Genomic DNA, 13,801 nt, shown 5'->3' with positions numbered 1-13,801 from the left:
GGAGAAAGTGGATATGAAAAGGTGAGGTCAGAGAGCACGTAGAGAGCAGTGGGATTCCGCAGAGAAACAGGCATTTCTTGGGGCAGCCGCTCGCGGAGGCCCGGAAGGCCGGCGAGCGGAGGCCGGGCGCATGCGCCGTGAGCCTCCAGTGCTTAGCGCGGCGCGGATCTGTAGTTTTTTTGCGTGGGGTGTCGTAGGCGTTTTTTGAGAGAACGTGGGAAGTTAGGGCTGGAAGGCGTCTCTAAGGTGTTCCTAGGCCAGCACGATCGTCTTCTAAAGGCAGACAGGGTCCTAAGCCAAATATGGAAAGTTATGGGCAGAGCAAGCGCCACATCACATCACCTGTCATCTGACCCAGTCCTTTGCCTTTCATTAGCTCTTTTCTAACCCCGATCTCCCCCACATCTTGTATCGAGATCTGGGCTCTCCCGGTTCACTGGTGAGCCACAAGGAACTGCGCAGATGTGAACCAGAAAACATTGACTGAGGGCCTCCAGTATGCCAGGCATTTTGGAATTTAAAGAAAGCCTGTGTGTTAGGCAGTGACCCCATTTAAGTTTGAGATTGATAAATGGCCACATAGCTAGTGAGTGGCGGAGTTGGGATCGCAAGAGGTTTCAGTGTAAACAGGCAAGGGGCATCAGTATCCCATGAGTGGTGGTGATCTGGGAAGACTTCCAGAAAAGATTGAATTGGTGTGTAACAGAAGCTCTCTACTACACGGTTGAAACTTTATAGTTTAATACGACCGGAAGCAAACATTGTAATGTAGGAAAGTGGCATTTGATGAGAAAAACATAATGGTATGTACCCTGGAGAAACCTGAGCAGATCTGATTGATGGAACAGAGGTGGAAAGAAAAATTAGGGGTGATATCAAGGAGCCAAGAGCATCATTTCAGTGCCAAAATCAGCTGCCAAATGTTCCAGAGAAATCAAATTAAGGATGAGAAAGTTAATTTACCAATATGGAAATATTAGAGCAGTTTGAGAAAATTAGGATAGAAACCAGAGTGAGTGAATATGGCTATAAAGGAAGAGGAGTCAGAAAGCTAAATAAGGATGTGGAACATAAATAAGGTAGAGAGAAGATGGAGAATTGATACCTGAAGAGACCAGAAATTGGTGGGATTAGCCTTGGAAGCATGGGGCCTTTTCCATGGATGGGATGATGGGAGAGAAATTTGAAAGTGGAAATTCTGAAGTCTTTATCTTCCCAGTAAAGTGAAAAGGCAAGATCTTCAGTGAAGGCTACGTGAGAGGTCGGAGAAACCGGAGGAACAAGGTTAAAGCTTGAATTTCTGGACACACAGAAGGGTTGCTGGGCACTGTTGGCAACCACAGATTTGTGTTCACACTGCTCTAAAGACTGTCATTTTCCTACAACAGTGGTCTGGAGCTTGGATACTGGAACAGAGGGGAATGACTGGGTTAATCCAGGTTGAGGTCTTACGTGGCAGAGGTATAGAAACAAAGGGCAAGACAGGGAACATGGTAGTGAATGATGAAAATGAAAGACCTGGGGTTTAGGCCTGATAAAGAAAAGTGAAGCCAGAAGTGAACTGATTAGGAAAACACATGCCCCAAGACTCATCTGGGTAACTCCAGGACCAGAAGCCTGGTAAGGCAGGTCAGCCAGGTGACACACATTTGATAGCACCTTGAACAGAAGTGAAGGTCAGAGTCCTCTAAAATTTCAAGGGGATTTCTGAGACTGCCACTAGCTTTTCATACCGTAATGAAGGAAGTGATAACAAAGGTTGTAAGTCAGGTGTTCATTTATTAAATACAAGCTTTGAACAAACACCCCCAGGCAAGTTTGACAAGAAGTAACCTTCCTGGAATGTTTCAAAATACAGTTACGTTGATCAAATTTCATTTCAATCAACCTTTTTGTTGTTTTGTTTTATTTTTTTGTTTATTTGTTTCTAGGTTTTCCTGTGTTGCAGTTAGAGCATGTGCATTATTTCCTCATATGACATCAACAGTGCAGCGTCAGCCTCTCTGGCTTGTAAAGGCACCCAGTAGACTTCTGCTCTGGGCAATGGCTGCTTAGCAACCAGCATCAAATAAAGTAATGAAGCTTTTGTAGACTGTGATACCAAATAGGAACTGGCACCTTCACCTGCACCGGTAAAAAACTTTTAAAGTTTCTTTGTTTTTACATATCCATTAAAAACTATATATATTAAAAAAAAAAAAAACAACCAAATAAACCAAGATTGCTTGATAAAACCTACTTAAATAATTTTCCAAGTTTAGTTATTACCCTCTTGGTAAGCAATACTAGAGCTGATAAAGAGTCTTCATTTTCCTATCATACTCCAGCAAAGCCAGCACTTAAAACTAGGGATATCAGAAAGTGTGCTTGAATAGACTTAGAGCTGCTTCTGAGTTGCAGACAACAAAACATCTCTTCAAGCTTCTGAGTGCGTATATACACCACGGTGTATCAAGATGATAATTTTTTAGTCTCGTTTTTGGGATGTTCTTAAATTAAGGAAAGAAAAAGAAAAAAAGGCACAGAGGACACTTGGTTTCCTAACCAACAGTGGCCTTAAGCTAAACACTTGCTTTTGTGATGAGTTTAAAGATACTCAGCAGCATTAATGGTGCCACAGCCATTCATAAAAAGTTTCAGGAAATAACTTAAAAAAAAAAAAAAAAAAAAAGGCTTGCCAGAAAAGGCTTACAATCTGAAGACCACAGGAGTACAGACACAGATACAAGAGGCAGCATAGAGGTTGTTAACTAGAAAGCTGCTGGCAACAGCTGCCTTCTGAGGTTTTGTACCCATTTTTCCTCCAATTTTGTCCTAAAACTGGTCTTTTCCGCGCTTAAAAAAAAAAAAAAAATCCTATTACATTGGGTTTGGAAAATAAATGCAAGTAGATAGAAGCTTAGTTTTTTATACACAGTTCATTCGCAGAGCAGGAGGCTAATAAATATGAAATGAAGCTCATCTTAAGCAAATAAACAAATCCTGTTAACCCAAGCCTGAAAGGCCCAGGTTGCAGACTAAATTAGTATCTTACATTCTGGCATTTCCAAGAGTCCTAGACTCCTTTTTTTTCATTATAAGCAACAGCAACAGGCAACTTTACCTAGTGTGGGATTCCCGCTGATACGAGGTTTTCCAAGTGACACCATCAAAAGCACATCAAGGACTGCTTAGAGCAACTTGTGCTGGAATATCGTACAACTACCATCTTCTCTGAAAGAGGCCACGGTTAAAAATGAAGCAGTGACCCCTGTTTCTAGATCATATCACTCTGTCACTTACGATATATTCAGGCTTACGGGGATAGTGCTGTAGTCCATGGGGGAATGTGCCTCACTTAGCATGGTAAGCTGCACCTTTGAGTAGGGAGCGCGAGCTCAACTTGGACAAGTGGGGCCCATCCGCCTGCTAACTACACAGGGCTAAGTGGATATTTAAATTGGCTGTGGACAAGGTTGTGCTCACATTCCTACTTTGCTAATTGATGATCTAAGGCTGAGTTAGAAGCAGATCTTGGAAATTGGGTCACAGGCCCAAACAAACGTTAACTATATACATGTTATAGTCTCAGAATTTTGTCTAGAATAAGTGTGTCAGTAAACATGGCCACACACTGCATACATCTTACCATGGAAGAGACAATATAGAGTGGTACTCAGTTTACACTAGACCAATATAAAAATGTACATGGTGTATATATATACTGATATGCTGTTGATGAGTGTCTTAAAATGACATTTTTCATGGTTACCATATTTGTTCCCTAACTTTTCTACTCAAGCCTAGTCCTTATAGCAACAGTTTTCTTCCTTTTTTCTTTCACCTCAGAATTTTCTGAAGAAAGTGTCAACAATTCACGTCTGTCCTATCAATCCTCCTAAAAATATTATGGGGTATATATAAGTTTTTGGGTAGTGATAACCTCAGGGGCGATTTCATGGGATCTTTTGAGTTACAAGAGAACACAAAATTAAGAACTACCAACAGAAATTGCATCAGATTCCTTTTTGAAAATCTCATCTATTATATTCAAAAGTCTACTCAAACATCAAGGTATCTGCTTTTATGTGAAAGGTTATTCTGTAACATGGCGGAGCCGTAACAAGAAAAGGGCTGACATCCGGGTCATGAAGACTAGTAAATAGCTTGACGACATAGGACTTTCTGGTGGTGTCAGCTGTCACTGAACTATGTGACCCCATATACTTAAAAGCCGTGTTCACCAAAGGTGTTTGAGCAGTTCTTGGAAGAACAACAGTAAGATGGCAGGAAGTTTCAGTAGCTGAAGTTAATATAACTTAAGGTAGGAAAAGGAAGAAAAAAGAGTAGGAAGAGAGAACAAAGGGTACAATTAGCAATCGTTTCTAAACTTGGTGCTGCTATAATAAACATAATTTCCTGCAAGCCAGGAGAGCACTGTAAAGTTCTTAGGAATAAATCTAAAGTATCATAATTTGAGCAAGAGCAGTTCTCTAATCTAGTAAAAAAAAAAAAAAAAAAAAAAAAAAAAAAAGAAAGAAAAAGAAAAGGAACAGAACCAAAAAAAGAGAGAAACCACAAACAATTGTTTATCTACACTCTGGGATTGGGTTTTTGGTTCGTTTAGTTCACAGTAATTTATTCAAGTTGCTCCTTTTGTTGTTGTTTCCTCTCTGCGAGCCACCGTTGTATTTTTTCTTTTAGTTCTGTGTTTGGCCGGATCTGGTCCATGGTGAGGGGACTACGGTTAAAGGGATCGGTTTGGTCACTGGGACAAAGAGAGAAAGGGAAAGGGGTTATTTCCGCAAGTTCTGACACCCGGAGCCCAAGCTAGACCAGCTGGTGCATCTCCCTGTGGGACTGAAGCTAGACCGCACTGTGACAGAGTCGAGTGCCGACTTGAGGCCAGAAAGAATGAGATGAGAAAGAGTGGTTTTGGGGTGTTCTGCAGACTCTTTAGCTACGTGGTCTCTCTGCTTCTTAACAAACTTTATTTCAACATTGCTGTTCAGACGATCCTTGATTGGATTTCCCTGAGGCAGAGAGCCTGTGCACTCATGTCAGCGTAAAGAGCTGTTTGTAGTTTTAGTGACAGACTCTCGAGACAGTCTAAGATCTTAAGGGATAAAGCCCTGTAGACCGATACCTGAGTTAGTTGGCTGACTGCTACATTAGTCAATGCAGATTATGGTTTCCTGACAGGTAAGAGGTTCTAGTGTACTTTAAGGGCTGCTAAGTTTTCTGTCTGTATCCTGAGGCCACAATAAAATATAAGTTTTCACTGATGCTTTGGAAAAGACATACCATCTGGTACAGCCTTATGCATATAGTAAATGCTTAATACCAAATACCATGAAGTCGAAAATCCCTTTTTGCGATGTTTAAGCAACAGTATTTCCTTAAGTTTGGGTCAACTTCTAGAACTTAATTTCTAAGTAGGAAGAGTCTCTCAGTACCCATTTCTATCTAATGTAGCACGTATGGCCTGCAGGCTTGGTGAACCTCGTGGCCACCATGGCTGAGTACCGTAGCAGCAGCAGCGGATGGGTTAACCCATGTGATGGCTACAGTGTAAAAACCAAGTTAAACAAAACAAACTGGTCGTTTATATTTTTACAACTGAAATAAAATTAAAACAAGTTTCAGTCAACCTCTACTTCAGGTTGACCTAATTCGTAACATACACTGCCAGAGAGGACCTCCTTAAGGAAATTTCTCAACGGAGTGTCTTGTTGTGGAGGTTTAAATCCTTACCAATCAAGCGATACACCTCTACTGAAATGCCTCCCCAGCTCACTAATAAATCAAGAACGTGGGACACCTACTGGGCGCACAGCTCTCTATTAGGAAACTGCGAAAAGAGGAGAGCAAACAAACGTGCATCTGCTGCCTGGGGCTGCTCTTTGGGGCCGGCATACCTGAGCAGATGTCTGGCAATGGTGGATCTATCCACAGTGACTCTGGAGGATGGCAGCACCACAGGGTCGGACATGAGCGTGCTCATGATGGGATCCAGGAACTCATCGCAGGCGTCTGCGTACGTCTCCTCTTCCTGTTGCTGGAGGTCTGCTAGAGACTAAGCACAAAACCTGGTAGTTAAGGTGACTTCACAGAGTCGCTGAATTCAAAACGCTCACTGACTATACTTTAATCTTCAAGGGTTATTTTTGGGTGTTCTTTACAGAGACAAGGACAATCCTCAGCCTTCCTTTCTACACAAGCCAAGACAGGTGTTGTAAAAGCGAATTTAACATTCAACCCTGACTCTGAAACTTCAGTTTGCCTCAGCTGCTGGCGGTCATGACTAGAGATGGGTTTAAGTGTTAACAGAAAAACACATCACATGGGAGATCCTTCTGGCAACAGCCCTACTGTAAATGTCGTAATTGAAAAGGGGATGGTGGGAGGAATTATTTACACAGTGCTCCATCACTCATGCAGTCTACGTATGAAAGGCAGCTTCTGGTTTTAGTTACAAACAGGTATAGGAGGAGTTTAAAGTAGCTTCAACATTTTGATCTCTTCATGACTCTAGTTCCTCAAGAAGCCACCTGGGTAAGCTCTAGGCAAGAAGGGACCCAACTCAAAAAGTAGCTCAAGGAAGGGAACACTGATGTCAGGAAGGAAGATTTGCTTGTTTTTGTTTTTTAACAGTTTATTTATTTAAAAAAATTTTTTAATGTTTATTTATTTTTGGGACAGAGAGAGACAGAGCATGAACGGGGGAGGGGCAGAGAGAGAGGGAGACACAGAATCGGGAACAGGCTCCAGGCTCCGAGCCATCAGCCCAGAGCCCGACGCGGGGCTCGAACTCACGGACCGCGAGATCGTGACCTGGCTGAAGTCGGACGCTTAACCGACTGAGCCACCCAGGCGCCCCAATAAGGAAGGTTTTCTATTAGAGTCGGTGCCATGATTTTCCCTTCTTTGTAATGCTAATGAAGGTCGATCAAACTTCAACCAGAGGGATTAGCTGAATATAAGACAGTATTTTTATCTATCAAATGTATGACTATTCCCATATAAGCCAACTACTAAGTACAAATATAATGAACAGAGAAAATCCATAAAAATCAAACGACTAAAAACAACTGATCTTGAATTCTATTCGAAAAAGTTCTGGGTTAATGACATAGATTTTCAAACCTATTGGTAACACTGTGCAGAAAAGTTTTCATAAAAACAGCCTATAAAAATCTGTACATTCTTCTCTTCCAGTAGAAGTTTCTTAAATCGATTTTCTGTTCTTCCCTCTCGTGTTGACAAGACAATTAATATGGTAGTGATGATACGATATGGTGATGTGTGGAAGTGCTGAATCACTATATTGCACACCTGAAACTAATACAACATTGTATGTTAACTAACTGGATTTAAAATACAAACTTAAAATAAAAACAAGGTAGTTCTACTCATTCACTGCCTGGCAAGAATCATGTTTGTTTTCTCAAGACAATATCCTTTTTACCCTTTGAAATAGGGTAACCAGAAGAACAGCTGAGTCAACAAAGCGATTTCTATTGAATACATTAATAAACAAATTCTCCTCCTCACCTTGATTCTCTCTGCTAAGTTGCTGAAAGCCACAATCATATTCCCGGGCTTATTTATTTTCTTCAGGACTCGGACTGTCTGTGCAAAGAGAGTTGGGGAATAGGAACGTCCATCCTTGGGCACGGTGGCACAGAAGTTCTCCTCATCCCTGGAAGGTCAGCATCAGAAAAAAACTGAACATCAGAGGGTAGGTCAATGAAGGAGATAACGTCTGGGTCGAGGAACAGGGCTCCCCACCACTTACACGCCACGAATGTTCTTTTGATTATAGAAAGATTTCTTCTAGTTTTTAGCAAGGAAGTCTATCAAGTATCCTGCAACCTTAAAAGAATACTGCTTTTCCAAACATCGGTTAAAACTAGTAAAGTTTATCTTTGCACAGATAAAGGCAGAATGTTGAAAAATCTGAACAATGCCCCATGGGTCATTCAACACTTCATTATTAAAACTACATAAAATTCCTTCATCTAACCAACGAGAAATGAACCATTTTTCTATTCGCACATAATCACCAGTCATTCCATTATCAAAATCCCAAATTAAAACATGAGCATTCCCTCTGGCTTGCCCAGTTAAATCTCAGGTACCCAAGATTTAAGTAGATAGTGCAGATATCTGATACGAGCTGCTGGGGTTTGAAGTCAAATTCACTGAAGTCCTTGACTTTTAAGGCCCCCATCTTGGGGCCAACCAGGTGCTGCAGGAAGTAGTTCAACATGGAGATGATGCGCTCAGCCAGGAAAGGATGCACAAAGAGTGATTTAATCTCTAGAAAAAAAGGCAAAGTCTATGAAAACTCAACCTATAAACCATCTTTTATTATGTCTTAGAGTTTCATTTGGAGACCTCTGGGAAATAGTTTTTAAATTATACAAGTAATACATTTTCATTGCAGTTGTGTTAGAGAACTGCGGTGAGCAAAAACAAAATATAAACCTAGCACCCAGAAATAAACACTGTTAACATTTTGCTAATACTTCCTTTTAGCTTTTGTCCATATTTACATACACATTTTTAAAACAAAATGATTATCATGGTGTACATATTCTGTAACTTACTTTTTCAGTTAACTATATCATAACTATCTTACCATTTTAGTAAATGTATGTTCCTGTGTTGTCCAACATGGTAGCCACTGGCCCCATGAGGCTATTTAATTTAAAATTCAGTCTCTCAGTCACACTAACCACACTGCAAGTGTTCAACAGCCACACATGGCTAGTATCTACAGTATTAGTCCAGATTTACAGAGCATTTCCATCAGACAGACTTCTGCCGAATAGCAATGATTTGCACTTCTTTAAAAAAAGTATTTATTTTTTGAGAGACGGAGAGTGAGAGAGCAAGCACGTGCACAAGCCAGGGAGGGTCGGAGAGAGAGGGAAGGAGAGAGATCGCAAGCAGGCTCCACGCCGTCAGCACAGACAGAGCCCGACGCGGGGCTCGAACTCATGAACTGTGAGATCACGACCTGAGCCAAAATCAAAAGTCAGATGCTCCACCAACTAAGCCACCCGGAGCCCCTGCACTCTTTTTAACGACCACATAGTTTTGCAGTGTGCGATTTCACCTTAAGTTATTCATCTTTATTGCTAGCCATTCTACTATAAGCATTTCACTTATTTGTATTTATTGAAAAAAAGATTTTATTCTTAAGTCATCTCCACACCCAGCATGGGGCTCCACCTCACAGCCCTGACACCAAGTTGCAGCGCTCCGTCGACTGAACCAGCCGGGCGCCCCAGCATTTCACTTATTGATGAATTTCACTGTGTACATATTTTGTAGACTTACTACTTCCTTACAATGAATTTTTAAGGAATTGCTAGGGCAAAAGACATAAACTCCACAGAAATGTAAAACAAAACATTAACACTTGTCAGGTTTTAAGAAGCCAAACAGCACGATATGGCTTGCTTAGTACTACTGGTTCTGGATCTTATAATTTTAGTCACTGTCAATATTGACACCACTACTGATGAGAGTTTAACTCTTATTTCCTGTCTCTCTTTCATAAATACAAATCCTCCCAGTATATAGTCATTAAGATTATATAAATATCATTCACAGTAGAGTGACATAGTGTCCTAATGATTACGTATATAAAGTAATACATATACAGTTTTTAATAAGCAAGCAAATTGGCTTGCTTATTTTTAGAGTACCAATTACTCAATCTTCCTCAACTCTCCCCAGGAAATGTAAAGCTCTCAACAGGATCATTTCTAGCCCTTCTTTTTCGAACTGCTCCTTCTGGAAGCTCCCATCTGGACTCCTGGCTCTATAGGCCTGCTGTGTGGTGGTCACACAAGCTCCTTTTACCATCATCCTGGGCACTTCTCTTGTGTCTCTCTTAGGGGATTCCACCTTCCTCCTTCTGGGTTTACTCTCTCACTTTAATGGAGAACATCTTTTTGTAGCTTCTCAAGAAAGAGTATTCTGGAAGTAAATCTGACACCTTCATGTCTAAAAATGTCCTCAGGTTCACCCTCAAACAGAAGTGATAATTTGGCTGGCTAGAGTTCTAGGCTGCAAAACTATTTTCCATGAGCAGTGTGTGCCAGCTTCCATTGTCACTGCTATGAAAATCAAAGACATTTCATACTTAAACCATTGACATGACCGGACTTTTCTCTGGGACCCTTTAGGATCTTCTCTTTACCTTGATTTCCTGTCACAATAACACCTTAGTGTGAAAATTTAAAAATTCCTTGTGTTGGGCACATGATGGCTCTTTCAGTGTAGAAGCTTTTAGTCTTTGAGAAATTTTGGTATTATTCTTTGATAGTTTCCTCCACTCCATTTTTCTCTTTTAAGGCTTTCTACATTGATCCTTTATTTTCTTATCCTTTCCATTCTAAGTCTTTCTGTTCTGCTTTCATGGAACAGCCCCTTAAGTGGACCTTTTAACCATTCTGACAGGTAAAAATTACTTGTCATATTTTTAATGTCCAAGAGCTCTTTCTTGTTATTTATTTATTTTTTTTAATTTTTTTTTCAACGTTTATTTATTTTTGGGACAGAGAGAGACAGAGCATGAACGGGGGAGGGGCAGAGAGAGAGGGAGACACAGAATCGGAAACAGGCTCCAGGCTCCGAGCCATCAGCCCAGAGCCTGACGCGGGGCTCGAACTCACGGACTGCGAGATTGTGACCTGGCTGAAGTCGGACGCTTAACCGACTGCGCCACCCAGGCGCCCCATCTTTCTTGTTCTTTAAATAATTCTTTGTTCTTGTTTTATGGATGTTGTATCTTCTCTTATCCCTCTGAGATTATAAAGATTTTTTTTATTTTTTAAAATTTATTAAAAAAAATTTTTTTTTAACGTTTATTTATTTTTGAGAGACAGAGAGAGACAGAGCATGAGTGGGGGAGGGGCTGAGAGAGAGGAGACACAGAATCTGAAACAGGCTCCAGGCTCTGAGTTGTCAGCACAGAGCCTGACATGGGGCTTGAACTCACAGACCGTGAGATCACGGCCTGAGCCGAAGTTGGATGCTCAACCAACTGAGCCACCCAGGCGCCCCTAAAGATTTTTTTTTTAAGTTTTCATCAAATATCTATGTTTCATGTTGAAGGATTTCCTCAAATGTCTGGTGATCCTTGGTTATCATTTTACATGTAATCAATATAAAATTATTAATGAAATATTTTACATTAAAAATACTAAGTCTTGAGGTGTTTTATGTATCTCAGTTCAGACTAGCCACATTTATTTATTAAAAAACAATTTTTATTCATTTGGCAAGGGGGGGTAGAATCCCAGGCAGTCTCCACGTTGTCAGGGCAGAGCCTGCTGTGGGGCTCGAATTCATGAAACTGTGAGATCACGACTTACAAAGAAATCAAAAGTTGGATGCTCAACTGCCTGAGCCACCCAGGCGCCCCCAGACTAGCCCAATTAAAAATGTCTGACAGCTACATGTGGCAAGTGGCTACTGAATTGGGACACCAGCTCTAGAGGGAGTGGAGATAAATGTGGACCTACCACATTTAACCAGAGTTCAAGAATATTCTTCAGGTTAACACGCGCGCGCGCGCGCGCGCGCGCACACACACACACACACACACACACACACACACACACACACACTCACACCCCCCCACATATATTTATATGGCTACCTTGTCCTCAACAAAAATCATACCAACTTATGCTTTCTGGTAGCGGTGTGAGGGTGAACATTTCCCATGTCAAAAATGGGCATCCTGAAGCTTCTCTAGTGATTCATTTCCCGATGGAGCACACATCACCAGAGTCTGAACTCTTGGTTTCATCTGGGCTGATCCCTCGCATGAAGCAGGTCTTGACCACTGGACTTTTTGGGAAGACAGTGCTTTGGGTCCTTACCTGATGTCAGAAAGGCAAGGGTACCAATTGTTTCATTGGACATGATGTTATGGAAACGCGCCAGCTGTCCAAACATCTGCAGGCCAGCCTCCTTCTCTCGGCGGGCTTCTGGAGTCAGACTATCCCATTCGCCTCGGTCTTTCTCAATCTGTTGAATCTTTATCTTGCTCAGATACTACGGAAATGAGAGGTGAAACGTATCAGAGACGAAAGTGCATCTGAAGGGAAGATGGTATTTAAGTGGTTCTGCTTAAAGTCTAGTTTACTAAGTTGGGAAAACCAGGCACTATGCGAGAAACACGAGCCTTTATTTCTCAGCATAGGGCTGGAGCTCTATATAGACGGAGCTTGGGTCGACTTACGGGTAGTTCTAGTCTGCACAGTATGGCCTGTGAAGTAGAAAGGGGGGTAAATAGTGTAATGTAGGAAACCTAGGCAAAAATAAACAGGCTGAAGTGAAAAAAAGAATGAATCCTTCCTGAAAAATGGAAAACCAAACAAAACAAAAAACCAGACTCCAAAACTGCCTATCAAAAAACAAAGCTCTATCAAATATGCAAGCTGTCTGGAAGGAGAAGCATAAATATTAAACACTGTCTACTTCTCATTCTTACGGTCCTATGACAATGCCATCTGGTGTCATTCTCTGTGTCACATGGCTCTCGCTTAGAAGGGGCTGTTTCTTACAGGACTTGTTCTTGTTTTCTAAGAAAACCTATCTAAAATCTCAAAGTATGGGCTTATGAAAAAAGCAGGCGCTTTTCTCACAAATTAAAGACAAGTTACTGGGGTGCTGCTAATCACTCTGAGGACCTTGTGTCTGTCCAACAGACTACCTTCACTGTTCACCAGCTTCCTCTCCCTTTGGGTCACTGCCTTATCTATCTGACACCTGTCACAGAGAAGGGAGAGTTTTTAAATTTTTTTTTTCAACGTTTTTTATTTATTTTTGGGACAGAGAGAGACAGAGCATGAACGGGAGAGGGGCAGAGAGAGAGGGAGACACAGAATCGGAAACAGGCTCCAGGCTCCGAGCCATCAGCCCAGAGCCTGACGCGGACCTCGAACTCACGGACCGCGAGATCGTGACCTGGCTGAAGTCGGACGCTTAACCGACTGCGCCACCCAGGCGCCCCGAGAAGGGAGAGTTTTAACAGGAGCAATAAGCAGCTCCGTAAGGGGTGGGTAAGGATATGATGCACTGAAGTTGCTGACAGGCACCCTGGTGTATACTTTGGGAAACTTATGTTTCAAATATAAAGATCTGGGAGGCCATGGACAGAGGGAGTACTGGTGACTTGGTAGTGTTTATGTGAAAAAATAACCTAAACCAGAGATTTTTTTGCCCCCCCCCCAAATGGTGGTGCAAAAATCAGGATCTTTTAGGAAAGGGGTAAGAATCATTGCCTGTGTGAGTCACTGTTACTGATGAGATGGGATGGAAGGTGGCTGAAAGTCACTGACCAAACACAAGGTCCTCTTGATTTCTTTTTGTGGCGCTGGCCTGATGAATCCTGCCAGTGTACCTTAGTTTGGCCTCATCACACTTTCTTCTACCTTGTTTTTGTTTTCGTTTTTAAAGTTTATTTACTTATTTTGAGAAAGAGCGCACATGTATGCATGAGTGGGGGAGGGGCAGAGAGAAGGAGAGTGAGAATCCCAAGCAGGCTCCTTCCTCACTGTCAGTGCAGAGCCCGACTTGGAGGTCGATCCCAAGAATCATGGGATCATGGCCTGAGCCAAAATCAAGAGTTGGACGCTTAACCAACCGAGCTACCCAAGCGCCCCAACACACTTTCTTTTCCACTCTGCCAAAATATCATCCTAGCTTACGAGGCTTCAATGGCCCGTGATCTTGATCTCTAATGGAACAACACCTATCAAGCTCTGCAATGGCAAGGTGGGTGGTACACTAC

At 41.9% G+C, this 13,801-nt stretch overlaps 1 protein-coding gene and 1 long non-coding RNA gene across 4 annotated transcripts in view; one reads left to right on the top strand and one right to left on the bottom strand.

The window, feature by feature from the left end:
* The first annotated feature begins 64 nt into the window (after positions 1-64).
* LOC123380359 lies at positions 65-2,203 on the top strand. The gene is made up of 2 exons (XR_006586002.1): positions 65-803; positions 1,220-2,203. It is a non-coding gene; the product is annotated as an uncharacterized LOC123380359 (long non-coding RNA).
* UBE4A (ubiquitination factor E4A) overlaps positions 1,760-13,801 on the bottom strand; it is a 35,711-nt gene continuing 23,669 nt past the window's right edge. For 2 of the 3 annotated variants that reach the window (XM_003992408.6, XM_045038365.1), the window contains exons 16-20: positions 11,886-12,060; positions 8,121-8,301; positions 7,534-7,681; positions 5,898-6,055; positions 1,760-4,747 (exon numbers count right to left, since the gene is read on the bottom strand). In XM_003992408.6, the coding sequence (XP_003992457.1) occupies positions 4,618-4,747; positions 5,898-6,055; positions 7,534-7,681; positions 8,121-8,301; positions 11,886-12,060 (792 nt within the window). In that variant the 3' untranslated portion in view covers positions 1,760-4,617. Of the gene's footprint in view, positions 4,748-5,897; positions 6,056-6,798; positions 7,321-7,533; positions 7,682-8,120; positions 8,302-11,885; positions 12,061-13,801 lie in introns of those variants that run through there. The other variant, XM_019811362.3, reaches the window with a different exon arrangement.

This window comes from Felis catus, chromosome D1 (assembly GCF_018350175.1).
Source record: "Felis catus isolate Fca126 chromosome D1, F.catus_Fca126_mat1.0, whole genome shotgun sequence".
Taxonomy (NCBI): Eukaryota; Metazoa; Chordata; class Mammalia; order Carnivora; family Felidae; genus Felis; species Felis catus.
This window is presented reverse-complemented; position numbering and strand designations above follow the sequence as displayed.